The 18,478-nt window shown below is 38.2% G+C and overlaps 1 protein-coding gene across 1 annotated transcript in view; it reads left to right on the top strand.

Moving 5' to 3' along the window:
- The window catches only part of ERCC6L2 (ERCC excision repair 6 like 2), a 173,723-nt gene that overhangs the window by 54,848 nt on the left and 100,397 nt on the right, over window positions 1-18,478 (top strand). Inside the window, exon 2 of the mRNA XM_087888248.1 lies at window positions 8,061-8,117. Coding sequence (XP_087744374.1) covers window positions 8,093-8,117 — 25 coding nt within the window. The 5' untranslated portion in view covers window positions 8,061-8,092. The remainder of the gene's footprint in view (window positions 1-8,060; window positions 8,118-18,478) is intronic.

Raw genomic sequence — 18,478 nt, 5'->3', positions numbered from 1 at the left:
AGGAAGCTTCTGCACAGAAGCACGTGCGTGGCCCCATTGCAAACCGGTAGTAAAGGTAAGTAGAACCCACCCCTGAAATAACTCCCCCCCCCACAAAATGGTGCCAGGCTTTGAACTACCACATCAGCAATGGACAATCCTGAATAGGATTCACACCTCACACAGTGTCGCCAGAACTCACTGAACTCACTGTATAAATGGGGCATAGCATCCTTCCCTCAGTGTGATTACAGGGTCCCATGTCAAACTAGATCAATCGTGACCAATTGTAAGCTAAGGCTATATACCGGTCCAGTATCTGATTCTTTAAAATATAAATGATGTTTCAATGGTTAGATGGCCTAGACATTAGTATTTGAACATGGATCTTTTTATGCTAAATAAAATTCTGAAGAATGATGGGTCAATGAGATGTCAAGAGGCAATCTCTGCATTGGGCCACAGACCTTATTTCAAATTAGTATCTCAGACAATTTCAAATGAAGGACATTATGAATGGTAATACAAAGAGAAGAAGCTAGAATACTCGAATACTCTCTCCAAATAAAATAAAGTGTACTTGTTTTCACAATGCATAAAGAATACCTTTAGACTTATAAAAGCAAACTTCTTTAGTCAGTCTCACACAAAGCATTTCAAACGATGGAACTGCCTTGGTTAATCCACATTTGGTCATTTACAATTTTTTAACTAAGTGGAAAATAAAAAAAAAACCCTTTGAACATTCATAGAGTGGCATTTTCATTGCAAAGTACTATATATTTATCTATAGCGGCTCTTTTGCAATCCACTTTGTAGTTCCATTTAATTCAAATTTCACTCTTGCACCTGCATATGCATGCTTACTGTTGACTTATCTATTCTATGCTGTGTCAGTTATCTGTGCATCCTAATAATGAATTTTGTTTGACTAAGGCTAAGCTCCTTTATTAGGATTAAATGCCTCATGAATCTCTCCAATTCTTCTTACAGAAAAAAATTAAGCAAAGAAATAAGAAGAACTGAATCATCTTAAAAACCAGATATAAAAGAAAGAACTGAAACCTAAAGAAGATTGTTGTATTGCTTGATCTAGTAGTATGTGGGATTTTGGAAAATCTGATTTGAGAAAAAAATAGTTTATTACCCTTGCCTATTCTTTTAAGACAATTCCTTAGAAATTAATAAAGCAAATAAATTCTAAATACATATTTATATTACTTCTGTTAAATGTAGTGAAACTATTTCAGGTGGAAAATGTAAAAGTGATCCTAGGTTTTCCTCACTGGATCATCTACACATGTATATCCATATACAATCATCATCAAATTTCTCATTAAATGGCTGCCATGAAAGTTGTAACACCACATATTTTTTTTAAAAAAATTTAAAAATTGAGATTAGGAAGAGAAATTGTTATTCATGAAACAGTTGTTAATTTATTATACTATAAATTAATACAGGAAACCGTGTTTTGACCAGATTATAAATAACCTAGGATTGATCTTTTGAAAACTATAGGGAGATATAAAATGTGACTGAAATTCAAATTCAGGTGATGTTTCTCCTTCATCAAAACCAGCTCACCTGTTTTTTATTTATAGCCTGTCTAGGTTCTTAAAATAATGTATATAATAAAATTTTTTGATGTTTGATGCTTGATCGGGGTGAAATCTAAAAATTCTCGCTACCGGTTCTGTGGACGTGGCTTAATTAGTGGGCGGGGCCACTATTTATAAAATGGTCTATCGTTGGCATATCCCCCCGGCAAGAATAGCAAGAATGTTTCCGGGAGCCTCCCTGACATGTTGGAAGTGCGGGAATGGTAGCGGGACATACTAACACCAATGGTGGATGTGTCCCAAAGCAGGCAAATATTGGTCCAAGATTCGGAATTGGATAGTGGAAATTACAGGATATAATATAGAGTTGAAACCAGAGGCTTTTTTATTGGGAATGAAACTAGATAAAGTATCTAAGGAAAAATGGTACTTTATCCTCCACATTATTACCGCAGCTAGGATATTATACATGCAAGAATGGAAAAACGAATTACTACCCACAGAGAATAAATTGATTTGGAAAATTACAGAATGCGCAGAGGCAGATTGGTTAATGAAATTACTTAGGAACCAAAAAGATTCTGATTATTATGAATGTTGGAATTTATGGTGTATTTGGGTGAAAGGAAAGGGAGGGAAATGAAACAGATTTCATTAGTGGTATAGGCGCATATTTGTATACATTAGTTGCAATAATTTTGTATGTATATATGTAAAGCACTGTTTTTAAAAATGGAAATAAACTTTGTAAAAAAAAATAGTGGGCGGGGCTTGGTAGTCAGGTGACTGAGTGGGCATGGCTTGTTGGTCAGGTGGGTGTGGCCAAGTCAACGTCACTTCTTTGTCCTTTTTTAACCTACAAAATAGAACACAACACAACTGGCTCCCCCACAATGTAAAAGCAGCTGTGCTAGACCCAAAATGGCCCCTGCAACTAGCAGGAACCTCACACAGGCACAAAAGGCACAAAAAGCCCAAAAAACCAACTTTCACACTTTATACACACTAAATTCCACATACAGCTTTGTGAGATTTTGTGTGTTTGTGTAGTTAGAGTGAAACACTACAGAAACACACAAAATCTCACAAAGCTGCACAAATATTATTTTATTTCATTTTATTTTTATTTTTATATAAAAGCAGCTAAATTTAAAACTTTAAACTTTAAATGGGTAGGTCTAAAAAAAGAACAACTAAAAAAAACCCCAATTAACTATTTTTTTAAAGCTCCCAAAGGGGAAAAAAAACTTACCCAATTGACATAGGGGCAAGGCAGGCAGGCAGGCAGATAGAGCTGCTCACCGATGAGCTTGATTGCAGGCAGAGAGATTCAGTTGCTTGCTGATGCAATGGATTGCAGGGATTACAGCAAGCGAAGCAAGGCAGGCGTGTGAAGGTAAGCAAGCTGGAGGCTGCGGGGGGGAAGGGATTTTTGCTACTGGTTCTCTGAACTGCCCGCCGCCATCGCTACCTACTCGCCTGAGCCGGTCCGAACCGGGAGCATTTCACCCCTGTGCTTGATGCTTAAAACCAATGCTTTTAACCATTGGTTATGATTGTAGTCTAAACTTGCAGCTCATCGTCATGTCCTTTAAATATCATTGTGTCTTCAAAAACTTTCTGAATGTATCAAGTGTTCTATTTCTTCTAAGAACAGGCTGAATTTGTTGTCAGATATTTCTGGTGGATAAAGTACTATATATACCAGCCAAATTTTTATCCTGTGCTACAAATCCTGTTCCAACAGCAATACTAACATATCATGTCTGTACACAAAGGATATAGAAGAAAATTGTGCCCTTGCAACAAGCTGGTGCTGTTCTTTGACCTTTTAAAGAAAGTTGAGTTTGCATGTGCATTGAGAATAGAAGGGATTTTGCAACCAGCAAGTTTAAAGGAGTCCAAAATAACACGAACCCATATAGACTTCATAAAATATCAGTGTACTATATTGGAGGAAGAAGAATATTTTCTTCATGCTTTAGGAATGACTCTGATACATTTTTTCCCATTTGCAAAATGGACACGAAGTATTGTGAAAATATGTCATCAAAACTATATTACTACTGCTAAGCCAGTTCTTGGAAGATAGCTTGCAACTGTTAAATTTTGTTTGATATTGAGAGAAATAGTCAAAGCTGACAGGATGGCCATTTTTTTATATTTTAAGGATTGGCACGTATATGTTCTTCATTGACCCACAGGATAGGAACGAACCTCAGGAAAACTCCAAAGTATTACAATTAAATATTCGATGAGAATGTTGATTAGCTTAATGAACAGTGCAGTAGATTACCCTAGGATATCTTCCTATTCTGCTTCGTCAGAATGTTGAAGAAGATGACTTCTGCTTTGCCTTTCAGTAATGTGATTCCAATAAAGGAGAATATTTGTAGCTCAGGATTGAAACGGGGAGTCCTTGATGCTCTCTGAGCTTGCTTGTTTTCTTGCATAATGTGATTCTATGATACTAGTATAAGAAGTTCTACATGAAGTTACCTCCATGATAATTTTTAAGGGCTCATGATTATCTTAATCGGTCAAGGCTTACTGTAATCCTGTAATGCTTTATTTTTTGTGGGGGAGACCACTAGAGTAAGTTTCTTCACTTATTGCATCACGGTATGGCATGCTGGTCTGACAGCTGCAGATAGAAAACATTACAGAGGGTGGTGAGTATAGCACAAAACATCATGGGCTGTCCCCTGATACCACTAGCTAGGGCTCATTGCCTTAGAAGAGTGAGGAAAATTCTCAGGGACGACTCTCACCCTGGTCATCACTTCTTTACCTTCCTACCATCGGGAAGGAGATATAGAACTATAGCCAGCCGCACAAACAGGCTGAAGAACAGTTTTTATCTGTGGGCTGTCAGGCTCCTGAATGAGCAATAACATTATAACTATGTAGTATGATGGACTGCAGGGCCAGTGCAATGTGTAACATGTTCACACTGGCGCAATAGGCGTTTTGTTAATATGATCTATTGGGTTAGGGATGTGAGTTGTATTGTGCTTGGGAGGGGTGCACTGAGGGAGCTCAACCAATCTCATTGTACATATGTTGTGCACTGACAATAAAGATTTGAATTGAATTGAATTGACTGCATGATTTATTGCATGGATATGACCTTCCTTTAAATTACAAACATTAATTGTAATAGCCATCATCTATTGTGTTATTTGGTTCTAGGGCTGTATTCAGGACAATATAATACTGTTTCAAAGAAAACCAATCACCCATCTTTCTGAATACAGGCCCTGTTTGAATGAAATGGTATTTTGTTTTATTTTTTTAAAAAAGATGTGAGAATAAGAAATACTTCCATTCCAGAGGCAAAAAAAAAGTGGTCTACATCTGTTAGGGAAGAAATTAACAAGTGGGAATGATTAAGTCGTGATTTGGTTTTGTAATTGAAGTAGTCATACAGCCTGATGTCATTCAGCATTATTAATACTTAATTGCATTCAGAATGCTCACAGGGTACCCCTTTTTTTCTCTTGTCTTACCCCAAATGAATTCCCAGAGCATTACATTATAGAAGAATGTTGCTGTTTGTACACGGTTGGTCTGTTTAAAGTTCATTTAATTGCATTAGTTTAGTATAAAGCACAGAGCTTTTCAAGGCTCAGCTCTGGCTATTTGGGGCTTTTATTTTATTCTTCATTGTCAGTCTGTTCAATTGAGGAAAGGGGCTTCCGCTCAATTTTCATGGATCTCTTCTTGTCCAAAAGTTCAATTCAAGGGTCTTCTGATCCTAGACGTGGCATTTAGAGAGGAACGAGAAAGTGGGAAGAACTTCCACCCAGTTTCTGCCTGGACAACAGGCAGAGTCTAGATTCAGCATTGCATTAAACATGCTGTTTCAATCTAGATTCAATGCTTAATCTAGATTCAAGTACGTTACTGAATTGTATCAGAAGTGTAAGGTTGGAGTCTGGTTCATTAGCCATTTCCCAAACATGACCATATGCCTCTACTTATATCCCAGTATTCTCTCGCAGTTGAGACACCCTTGTCTCCACTCTAGAAGTGGTGTTTTCCTTACTACCCCACTAGAAGACACTATGCAGGCAATGTAGAGTCTATTGAAGTACATTAGGGAAATGATGTGTTGTCTGAAATGGCATGCCCCTGAAATGAAGTGCTCCTTGGTTCAGCTCCAATTGGTCCTGCTGGTTTCTTGAGGGAATATCCCTTCAGTTTGGCTCCTGACCTCTTCACCCACCAGTCACTTCTCTTTTAGTTGCAAGAAAAACTGGAACTCTCTCTCACTTCTTCAATCACTTTTCCCTTTTCTTTATTTTTTTTATCAAACTTATTAACCATCCTTCTCCCTCACAGAGGGGCTTTAAAATGGGTTTGTCAACTGTTTGACCCAGACAGCTAGAAGTGAAATTGACTATTATATCCCTGTCTTATTATATGGATTGAGAGTTTAATTGCTCTTGTACTTCCGTAACCCTTGTGGCAGGGTATTACCATTCCATTTACTGCTGTTCCCAGCATAGTCCTGATTACTCATTTTCTCCCTTACATTATGTCTTTGGTGTAGTGTACAGCTCCCATGCTGATCTCCATAGTTCAATTCTTGGGTGAAACTCCAGCTCTTCAATAATATTTATCCAGAGTTGCATTTCAGATGCAGCAATCCCAATGGCCACTACATGGCAAGCCAAAAGATACAAAAAAATCCTAGCTGTTTGCTTCCACTTAGTAGATGATCTGTTCTACGATTGATCTGTTGACCCTCACTTTCAAGGATTTTTTAAAAAGAAATCAATTGACCATGCAATGGGGAGTAAAAAGGGAAAAAAAATGTGCATGTCAAGTGGTTTTTCAAACTGGACAAATCCAATAGATGGATCTGGAATTTCAGACAAGAGATTCACCAATCTCAACCCTTGTCAATCCATAGATTTATTGTTTGATTTATATCTCATATTTATTATTTTTATAAATAACTCAAAATGGTAATCACTCTTTTTTATTTTCCCCACAACAGCAGCCATGTGAGGTGAGTTGGCTAAGAGAGTGACTGGCCTAAAGTGACCCAGCTGGCTTTCATGCTCAAGGTGGAACTAAACTCACAGTCTGCTGCTTTGTGGCCCAGTACCTTAACCACTAGATTAAATTGGCTATTTATATTTATGGTTTGATGTTAAATTTATGCTTTAATGTTGCACATCTGTATGGAGTGCAGCATAGCGCAGACTAGTTTGTGGTACCCAACACTCTACAACCAGGTTGTATGGCTAGCAAGATTTTGGGTGGCTTGTTTTCCTGTAGACTCAAGGATGGGAGGGGAGTATTGCAAAACAGTTGTGTGGATATGGTTGTAGTTTTGTAGAGAGAAAACATACACATTAAGAATTATGCTGTACTACCCCCTGACAGTTCTGCCTTTCCTCAGATATTTATGCGTTCAATGTAAACTCCAGTGCACAATATTTTTTGGAATGGCCATCCTGGGATTTTGTTTTATATACTGGTGCTTGCATTCAAAAAAGCAAGTAGAAACAGGGTCAGAAGAATTAAATTCATGATTGGAGCTAATGTAATTATTTTGCGGGTATGTAATGTCTCATTCTTTCCCATTAGAAAGTATGGCAAATTAAAATTATGGAATAGTTCTGGGAACTAAGACTTGCAAAAGATATGGGCCTTGGGATAGGGATGGTTGTTTAGTGTGGTGGGTTGTTGTTGTTTTTTGGTACCTGGATTGGGGAAATAAAATTTGTTTTCATTTATTTCAGCCTCTGAAGGCATGCCAGATGATGCAGTGATGCTACTAGATGGGGGGGGAGGGGTAGCACTGGGAGCTGAGGATGTATATTGCTTCTCAGTAATTTAATGCATCCATTTTCATCCATGTTTTTCCCAAAAAGAGCAGGGGTGAAATCCAGCAGGTACTGACAGGTTCTGGAGAACTGGTAGTGGAAATTTTGAGTAGTTCGGAGAACCGGCATCGGAAATTTTGAGTAGTTCGGAGAACTGGCAAATACCACCTCTGGCTGGCCCCAGAGTGGGGTGGGAATGGAGATTTTGTAGTATCCTTCCCCTGCCACGCCCACCAAGCCATGCCCACAGAACCGGTAGTAAAAAAATTTGAATTTCACCACTGGAAAAGAGCAAAACATCATCCTACTGAAAATAAGTGAATTTACCATTAGATTTTGGTGGTGCAGTCTGGGAATACTTTGGTATTGCAAAACGAACTGAGATGTAGATTACCCCCCTCTGGCACACCACCTCAGTTTGCATTCTTGTGTTGCAAATGTTTGCAGAAGAAACTGGATCTGTGTATCTTGAAGGCTTCTCCCCTAAACATACTTGCTCTCGGTGATGGGAAGAGCAACTATTAAGTGCAATGCTGCGAGCAAAGTTATGCCACACCCAACTCATGAATTTTCTTAATGTAGATCTATAATATTTGAGGAAGACTTGAATTAGACAGAGCTCTGCATTAAAATTTGGTCTTAATTTGAAAATAAAATGTGTGCAATTTTACATCCCCAGGACCATGAAGAACCAGATGAACCAGGGGTGAAATGCTCCCAGTTCGGACCAGCTCGGGTGAGTAGGTAGCGATGGCGGCAGTTCGGAGAACGGGTAGCAAAAATCCCTGCCCCCGCCCCCCATGTCCAGCTGAGCTGCGCGATCATCAGAGGCTTTTTTTCTTTTAAATGCCTCTGACGAGCCAAGCTCTGATGATCCAAGCTCTGACGATCCCAGCTGAGTTGCCTGATCGGCAGAGGGTTTTTTAAAAACCCTCTGAGGATCAGGCAACTCAGCTGGGATCGTCAGAGCCTTTTGAAAGCATTTTTTTACATGGTTTTACATTAAAAAATGGTTTTAAAAGTAAAAAAAATTGGCCACGCCCACCCAGTCACATTACCCCACCCCACCAAGCCACGGCCATAGAACCGGTAGTAACAAATTTTAGATTTCACCAATGGTATGAACCAAACTAACTTAAATGCTGCTCTTGCAGATCCTTGCATGCAGCCTGAGAAGTTAGAACGTGTAGGTATTGCTTTGCGGGGTACCTACCAAAGTCCACCCCACTTCCACATAGGAATTCCTAACCATTTTTCTATGCCTCCCTCTTATACCAAAGAGAGCCAAGGTGGGCCATCTTGAGCTTCTTTCTCATTCTCTCTTGTCTTTTCAGGCTAAACTCGTGTTTTGTAATGACTGTTACATCCCTTCTTTGAGATTATCTCTATATAGAGATCCTATTTGAGATTCAAATCATATTTTGCTTTATTTCCTACACCCAAACAACTTTCCTCTCCCTAGTTGATATTTATCCTTCTAGTTGAGGGAGGCTTATTTGCTGAAAGCAGAACTTAGTCCACATAATTATAAAAATGCTACGATTAAAGGAAATTACAGAATCTGACTCAGGCAGAGAACTGGAGGAAAAGAAATGTGGGAAGTACTAGGTTTGTTCGCTGCCCCTCCCCCATCACGTTATGCTTCTTGTCATGCTTTTGTTAAAAACTGGCCTAGCGCTGTGGAAAAAGAATAATTGACTTCATAAATTGAGCAGCAGATGATGGACATTATAGGACAAGGACTGAAACCAAATTACTGTATTAAGTAAGAATAAACAACTGTTCTCCCTTGCTTTAAAATTTATAATACAGTTCTTCTTCTGCATTTATGATGGGAAAACATCTGACTCCTTAACTATATACTGTATAGGCAAATACAGTCTATAAATACATAATCTGCATTTATTATAACAAAGACATAAATCATAACTGAAAATATTTCAGTTACGCTGAGCAAACCCATAGAGAAGAGTTGACTAATGGCCACACATGGAAATGTCTCTACGAAAAGTTTCAGCTTGTTTTCTTCCTTATTTAAAAAGGAGGCCAAAGAGCTGGTGAAATAGTGACAAGGAATAGGCCTGGATCCTTGTTTCAAATTATCTTCAAAGATGCTTTCCTGATATATAATTTATTCACACATCCAGAACCTACCAGGTAAAATAATAATCCAGAACATATAAGAGAACATTTTGTTTGGTTACAAACCAATGTTTTTCTGTTCTGCCTTCACTCTCATAAGCAGGTCACAACTTGAGGTCTATATGTAGGCTACAGGTATCTTTGGGAGAATTTTTGGAGCCTATGTTAGTGGGGACTGCTGAAAATTGGCAAGACAATTGACTGCTGAAAATTGGCAAGACAATTCCCTGTAGTTTCAAAGAAGAACATTCAGGAGAAATGGAAGATATCTTAATAAAACTGTTTTAAAAATATACCTCCACCTCAAAACTTCAACTTTGACCATTGACCATTTTCTACTTTTAGAGAGCTGTTTTAAAATGGCTATCCTCAATAAATAAGCAGGTAACATTGAGTAGTCCTTGGTGCTTGCTCTCTGAGTTTGATTGTTTTCTTGGGGACATTTCATTACAAGTTCCAGGCAGCCATTCCGGAAAAGGTATTTTGAAAAAGGATCTACCATTGGAAAAAAAAATACACTTCAAACCAGACAAATGTTGCCTCTACATTAATAGACACCAGGGTCACTTAGGAGAGTTTTAGAGCTCTGGAAGAAAGCTTCCTTTAAAATCTATGGTTCCAAGCAGGGGTGGTTCTATTTACCTTTACTACCAGTTCGCAACGGGGCTGTGCGCACTCGCTTGCTCTTCTGCGCATGCGCAGAAACTTTTGCTCATGTACAGAAGCATTCTGATGATGTCAGGGTCGGTGTGTGGAGCCTCCCGCTGGTTTTACTACCGGTTCTATAGAACCGGTGCAAACTGGGGGCAACTCACCACTGGTTCGAAGCCATGGAGGCATTTCTAAATTTAAAGTGTAGATTGCAGCATGGTTACTCCTTTCCATCACGCAACTGATATGTGTTTGTTGAAGATAGGCTCCATGATAATATTTATACTTAAGCAAAAAAAAAAAAAAAAAAAAGGATGAGTGGGTTGGTTAAATATGTGTCAGACCAGATAGCACCACACCATACTGTAAATTCCTTGCAGCTGGGAAACTAACTGCTAATTTCATTTGCATTTTAGAATATACACTCAAAGCAGGGTTGAAGTTCAGCAGGTTCTGGAGAACCGGTAGAGGAAATTTTGAGTAGTTCAGAGAACCAGCAAATACCACCTCTGGCTGGCCCCAGAGTGGGGAGGGAATGGAGATTTTGCAATATACTTCCCCTGGAGTGGGGTGAAATGGAGATTTTGCAGTATCCTTCCCCTGCCATGCCCACCAAGCCACACCCACCAAGCCACACCACACCCACTAAACCACACCCACAGAACTGGTAGTAAAAAAATTTGAATTTCACCACTGACTCAAAGTATCATATGCAGTGAAAAACAGGCTGCATTTGGCACTGTCCCATTTCCTCTCGAATAGCTAGGATAGCAGAGAACAAAGGCTATTTGTAAAACAACCTCAGAAAGATGGTGTTAATGTATTAGCTATGAAATTATAGCTGGATGAAGAATAAGGCCTCTACTTCTCTAGTATAAGATAAAGTGCAGTGAGTTAGAGATGCAAAAATAATCCCAGTATAGTTCAATTCCCAATTTTATCTAAATGCAAGTTAATGCACAGAATAAGCTTGCTCTACTAAAGCAAGCTTTCAGCTACCGGTACTATAAATTGAAAAGATATCATTGAATTGTATATTGTTTCCATGTAGGGACAATATCCTTCATTATGATCTAACAAGCATGAATTAGCCTATTGATATCAAATGATGATTCCATGGACAATTAAGGATATGTTTCTATATCTTTCTCTCCCTCTCTTCATTCTCACACTATTGGAAAAAGTCCACCTACATATAATATCTTAGCCCACGAGAAGATTATTTCTACCAATATTTTTTTCCTAGAATGTTGGCAAGGAACCATCTTTGGAGTTGTTACATGAATTCTGCAGGTTGCAGCAGATAAAAAATACACAGAACACCGCTGAAGGCAAAAATGTCAGAGCATTGCTGTCATAATAACAATGAAAAAGAAAGACATAATAAGTACATTATCCAGACAATTTCCCAGTCACCTGAGGTAGGGGTTAAATCATCAGAAGCAAATAAACAACAAATAATATGACAGCAGCATACGCATACTCTTGGGTGGGAGAGCACAAAAGCTCTCCCAAGTATTTGAAGCAAGAAAATAGATGTTATATGTTAACGAAAGACACAGAAAAAGAAAAGAAAAGTTCCTCAAGTTTTTCTGTATTTTCAATCATGCAATGTTTCGTTATTCATCTTCAGCAAGTGGTGGGAAACAAAGGGGCCCTTCCCAGTTTACATAGTTTAGATTTGCATGTATTATTCTCCATATGTCTATGGAGATTCTTAGTCATCCAGGTCATGGTTGTCCCAAAAGTGCTTTTTCAAGACAACTGGAGTTTCTTGTTTTTCTTTGAAGACATTCCATCCAAAAGCTTCCAGTCAGAGCTAAAGAAACTTCTTGGGTGAAACGTCTTCAAAGAAAAACAAGAAAGTCCAGTTGCCTCTTGAAAAAGCACCTTTGGGATTATTCTCCATACTTCTCAAGGGAGGGGATAAGCATCTCACCATAGGGAGTGATGGATTCTGTCTGCAATATAAAACTTCTCCTTGGGCCCCTTTGTTACCATTTGCTTATACGGTATACAAATGTACACAACATTGAACCATAATTATGGATATGCAGAAACAAACCTTAAGGCTTTTTGTAATATTTCAAATCACTACAAGAAGGCTTTTTAGATTATTTCTATTCTCCATAATGAAGATGCTATATCTAGTTTTTCCTGCAAACTCTACTTTATTCAACCATTCTCCTCATGTATGGAAAGAACAGCAAGAGAGGAAGATGCCTAATGCTCTCATTCTTGGAACTCCTCCTTGTAGTTATACATAATAGCTGATGAGAGTTTCTCTAAGAAGCTGACAGAGAGCATAACTTCTTGTATTCCTCGCTTTTAAAACTGATGCCCCACAAGTTATTTGCATGGAGTTCTCCAACAAATAATTCCAAGCCAGGTGAAAATCAAAGGGAAATCACTTTATATACCTGTACAATAAAGTTGCAGTAGATTTTGCTGAATTCTGCCTTCCAGTTTTCCCAAAGCTTTCTTCCCTGGGAAAAGTCTTTTCTTTTTCTTTTAAATCATCTTTTCATAGAGCTTTCATGGCTAATGGTAGTCTTGAACTGGATCTTCAGTACCTCAGCCACCCTATTCCCCAGTCTCGTGTTACATGACAGTAAAATATACAGTACTCCTATTTGTTTGTTTTTATTTTTTGTTATATGTCTTCATTATGGAACTGCTCTGATATACTTTCTAATTAAAACAATCCCCAGGTGACAAGTAACGTCATGTTTTTCCCCCTCAGGAAGAATTGTAATGGTTAATGTTGTAACATGAAAAAAAAACATTAAATATAAATATACAGGAATAATAATATCCACAGCATTACATTAAACTATTTTATATTTAATTTGGTAAAATGTCATTATTGACCTGATGCAGCTCACTTCTTTGCCTGCTCTGCCTAATTTTTGAAGAGCATCGATCAGCAACAAGTCAAAGGCCAAATACAGCACTGAGACCTAAACATTTGTTAATGCTTTATTTTTTTTTTAATTGTAGGATGTCACCTTTGACATACATATCAAACATTTGCCAACACTGTGCTAAGCTAAAATATGGTTTTTAGTTTATAGTATAGCGAATGGGACTCCAAACTTGGTGACTTTAACACTTGTGGACTTCAACTCCCAGAATTCTCCAGCCATGTTTGGAGACCCCTGGTATAGTGTATCATGTGAACCTACCCTTCGGGCGCCAGCATAATCGAAACCTGTACTAAATACCAATTTCCAGGTTAAAAATTAGCAAAGAAAACATCTATTTGATTATACATGTAATAATAGTTGCAAGGATTGTTTATGCACAACATTGGAAAGCAGAGAAAATACCTTTGGAAGGAGAAGTAATTAAAAAAAATTAGATTGTGCAGAAATGAATAGATTGACTTTGATGATTAAAGAAAGAGAAGATTCAGAATACTTTAAGATATGGAATCAATTTTACTATTGGTTAGAAAAGAGATACAAATAAGTAACTTAATAGTTACGTATAAAAATGCTATAATCAGAATATTATGTTAGTGATGAATTGTTGTAATTGATTGGATTAGAATGAAGACAAAAGAAATAATAAAAAGGAGAACGATAGGAGACAACACCGAGTGTCACATGGAAAGAATGACTGATGTATTAAATGTTTGTTTAAAAAATAAAAAACTTTTTTTAAAAAAGATGCCAACTGGGGCATGGGAGAAGGTGTTAAACACTGTGCCCCTGCTGATTTTTTTTTTACTCCCCCCCCCTTTCCTCCTCCCTTTTCTTTCTTGAACAAACATTTTCCATTAGTTAGTTGAAGGGGAGAAAAAACCCACACAGATTCTGGGACAAAATGGGGCCATCCTTCCAGAGGGGAAATTTTATCGTAAGGGAAAAATTTCAATTTGTCTCTCTGGACTGTCAATCCCACCCACCTTTCCCAATTCTTACTTCATCTCCAAAGTAAGGTAACAAGAAAATAAAGGTGTAGGAGTGTCTATATTTTCATCGTAACAGGTAGTCCAGCCTTTTGATAAAATAAAATATTGAAAGAATTGGGGAGGAGGGAGTGTTTTTCTTGTAATGTTAGCCTTGAAGCACTGACCTTTTGGTTTTCTTTTTTTAACTGCAATTTATCCCTTTTATCCCTGTCAGGCAAATGGCCTTCTTATAAAACAGTTAATGGTCAGTTTCCTATGTAGCAAGGTAACTTAATTCTGCCGCTTTTGTTTAGTTCAGTAAAGACCAGTGGACATATTTTCTCTCCCACCCACCTCTGACATCACCGAAACATAAATACTGGATTTATCAGAAATATATGCATACTGGATGCAACTTTATCTTGAGTAGTTTAAAAATAGTGCTAATACTTCGGCTGCAGAAATGTTTATGATTTAAAAACTGTAATGCTAATATTTCAAACTGGCATTTTATGCTGCTTCACGCACAATGAAGTCTTTGGATATTTTCGATGTGTCTGGAGCATTAAGGGCTGTCACAAAGAAGACGCAATTTGACTTATTCTCCAAAGCACCAAAGGACAGAAGAAATGGATGGAAGCTTATCAGACAGAGATTCAATCTAGAATTAAGGAGAAATTTTCTGACAGAGAGAACAGTTAATCAGTGGGATAGGTTGCTTCCCAGAGTTTTGGGTGCTCCATTATTGGAGGTTTTCAAAACTAGACTGGGCAACCATTTGATCGGGATGGCATAAGATCTCCTGCCTTGAGCAGGAGGTTGGACAAGAAGACCTCCGAGTTCCCTTTCAGCCCTATGATTCTATGTTAATTTCAGGAGCTGCTATGTAATTTCATAACTGATCTTTTTAATTTAGATTTTCCTCATTTTTAGAGAGCTAATTCAAACGAAGGTACAGGGTTTGTGAATACTTAATTGAGAAGAAGTGCCATTCATCAATATCCATTTCTATAGTACAATATGAGCATGAGTGTCGCTATTAAAAAATTTATAGCTACTTCATTCCAGTCCACATACCAAAAGAAGTCCAAGATAACTTGACAAGACATAGAGAGAGTTATCATTTTGGATTTTGCCCATGAAAATATTAAACTGGATCCTTTGAATAATGGGATTATAACCATCTTGAATACAAGTAGTTCTTACAATCATTCATTTTATGACCATCAAGGTTACAAAAGTACTGAAAAAAGTGAGTTATGTCCTCACACTTATGACCATCACAGCATCCCCACAGTCACATGATCAAAATTCAGGGACTTGGCAACTGGCATGTAGTTACGATGACTGAAGCATCTGAGATTCCATTTGCAACTTTACCAGCTGGCCTCTGACAAGCAAAGTCAGTGGGGGAAGCTGGATTTGCTTAATGAATCATTGCTAAATGATTCATTTAACAATGGCAGTCATTCACTTAAGAACTGTGGCAAAAAAAAAGTCATGAAATTAGGCACGACTGACTTAACTGTCTTGATTAGCAATGGAAATTCTGTTCCCACCTGTCATCGTAAGTTGAGAACTACCGTGTTTCCCCGAAAATAAGACCCTGTCTTATATTGTTTTGAACCCCAAAATAAGCGCTTGGCCTTATTTTCAGGTGCATAGAGCAAGATGGGGCTCCTCTTGCCATCTTACCTGATTTCCAGCTCTGTCTTTAAATATTTTTGGGGAGGGCTTATTTTTTTGGGGGGAAGACTTATTTTTATGTATGCGCTCAAAAGCCCAGTTGGGCTTATTATCAAGAGATGTCTTATTTTCGGGGAAACAGGGTACTTGTAAGTTGAAAATAACATAGTGAAGAATTACAGTTCATCCAATCTTTTTTCTTTAAAAAGCACAGGATTCTTTGATGATTAGACACTCTGAACACATTTTCTGTTCTGCCCCAGCTCCGTATTTCTGAGGATATTGACACACACCAACGGTCCTTATCAAATTTATTAAGTAGCAAGAATAAACAAGACTGGCAAAGATTGGCAACCAGCCCAGAAAACAAGATATGATAAACCAAAATACTCTGATAATAAATACGAGTTGTTTCCAGCAAGAAAGCACTAGCTGCATGCAATTTAAATAGGCTAAGGGAGTGGCCAATTATCCTCAAGCCCTACTCTCGAGTAGACCTCCTCCTCCTGAGTAGCCACTCCTGCCTTTTGGCAACACTGCGTGCTGGAGCATTGAGGAGAGGCTCCTCCACTTCGCTCTCTCCACTTGAAGGAACCTCTGGAGGTTCTGAAGGCCCTGGCTGAGCCTCTGCCTCTGGCACCACATCCTCTTCAGCCTCTTTGCTGTCCGACGTGAGCGCTGGCTGCGCAGGCTGCTGGCGCGACACCACACCAGCCTCCTCTTCATCAGGATCAACCATGATCCGTGCAGGCTGCTGGCGGGCCACAACACTTTCCCAGTTATGCTATCAGACAGCAGCGTGTGCCATTCCCAGAAAGAATGATGGCAACATTTAACAGCTGTCAGGTAAGCACTAATGAGGACATCTTGGCACAGCCTCAAGCCTTCTTCCCCATTAATACTAAAAGAACATCTACCAAGTGAGAAGAAAATAGGCAAAGATAAGATAACTGGCAAAGCATGGAAAAGAACCCTTCTATATAATTTCACTGTATTTGTAATAACTCCACTGTATTTTATTGAACTAGTTGAAGCTTGCCATTCTGAAAAAGTGCCTCAGACATAAACACTCCAGTATCTATCATTTCCTTGTAAATCAAACAGCACCTAATCGGCGGAGCATGAATTCAGAGAGCAGACAACACACTCCAGAAATATTTCTTTCTGCTGCAATTCTTACCAGTAAATAACTCTGAAGATGTAAGGGGATTAGAAAAAGCAACACTGTTCAGAGGTTTCACCCCACCCCACCCCACCCTCTTGTGCCATGAACCTTTTGAAAGCCACAAATTTTTCATGGCATTTTGAAAGGTTTCTTGGGGGGCAGAAGTCAGTGCCACTAATGTTACTGCAGTCAATATTTAACATAAATGTCATGGTTTGTAGCCATTTGCACTCATTTTTCATGTAGCAAAGTCATCCTAAATATGGTAAATCTACTGCAAGAGTGCTTCAAAGCACATTCCCCGGAGATGAAGTGAACATCGGCTCATTTTAAAATATAAGGACGTGTATTTTGGAGCTATTTTCACTATTACTGCTCCTCCTGATACGATGGAGTGCCACATCAAAGAGAAACCAAAGCAGTTCTATTGGATAATAGACTAATGAATGAAACACGGTAGTGACTCAATCTGATTATATTTATATTATGTGATATTTCTTTCTTAAGTATGGAAATAGCTATAATTTCCTGCGCTGTCAGAAATACAGAAATGAAACAATATTTGTAAAATTATAGAATATAATATAACAGGGTATATCTACCCTGTTTCCCCCCAAAAATAAGACATCCCCTGATAATAAGCCCAATTGGGCTTTTGAGCGCATGGCAATAAGGCCAAGCACTCATTTCAGGGTTCAAAAAAATATAAGACAGGGTCTTATTTTCAGGGGAAAATGGTAAAGATATTTCAACTTTTCGAATTCATTCTCACTTTCCCCTCCCATCAATTGCAGTATATTGCAATATAAACTCTGTTCAACTCTGTTTCGAACTAGTTTGGAAAATTCAATTGCTGCAGAATACAGTAGTCAGAGTGGATCTGTTCACTTGGGCCAAATCTTGATTACTGTAATATAATTCTTTGGGTATCAGTCAACATTTCTTGGGAAGGTTGCTAGAAGTCATATGGATGCTATTCTGGAATGAAATTATTATAGTTATAACATCCATGATGGTCTGTGGATAGGGAAGCTGTAAATATTTATCCAAAAGACCGCATGAAAAATACTGCACTGTAGATATATTTCATATATAAATGTAAAAAATGTAAAAAAGCTCTGCTATCTTTAAATTTAGTGACTATGAGACATCATATTCACATTTAGGGTGCTGATTTTTTCAGGAAATGTGTAATAGGAACTGAAGCAATACAGTTTTGCTCTTTCCCCTATTTTTTAGCCTCTAAAATCAAAGAGATTTGTGAAACAGATGCAGCAGTACAGGTAGTTTTCGACTAATGACCACAATTGAGCCCAACATTTCTGTTGCTAAGTGAGACATTTGTTAAGTGAATTTTGCCCCATTTTACGACCTTTCTTGCCACAGTTGTTAAGTGAATCACTACAGTTCTTAAATTAGTAACACAGTTGTTGAATGAATCTGGCTTCCCTATTGACTTTGCTTGTCAAAAGGTTGCAATATGAACCCAGGAAACTGCTCCCATCATAAATATGAGTCAGTTGCTAAGTGTCTGAATTTTTGCAATGGTTGTAAGTGT

Source organism: Pantherophis guttatus, chromosome 2 (genome assembly GCF_059756535.1).
Source record: "Pantherophis guttatus breed Tessera chromosome 2, ASM5975653v1, whole genome shotgun sequence".
Lineage (NCBI taxonomy): Eukaryota > Metazoa > Chordata > Lepidosauria > Squamata > Colubridae > Pantherophis > Pantherophis guttatus.
The sequence above is the reverse complement of the archived record's forward strand: the minus strand, read 5'-3'. Positions and strand labels throughout refer to the sequence as shown.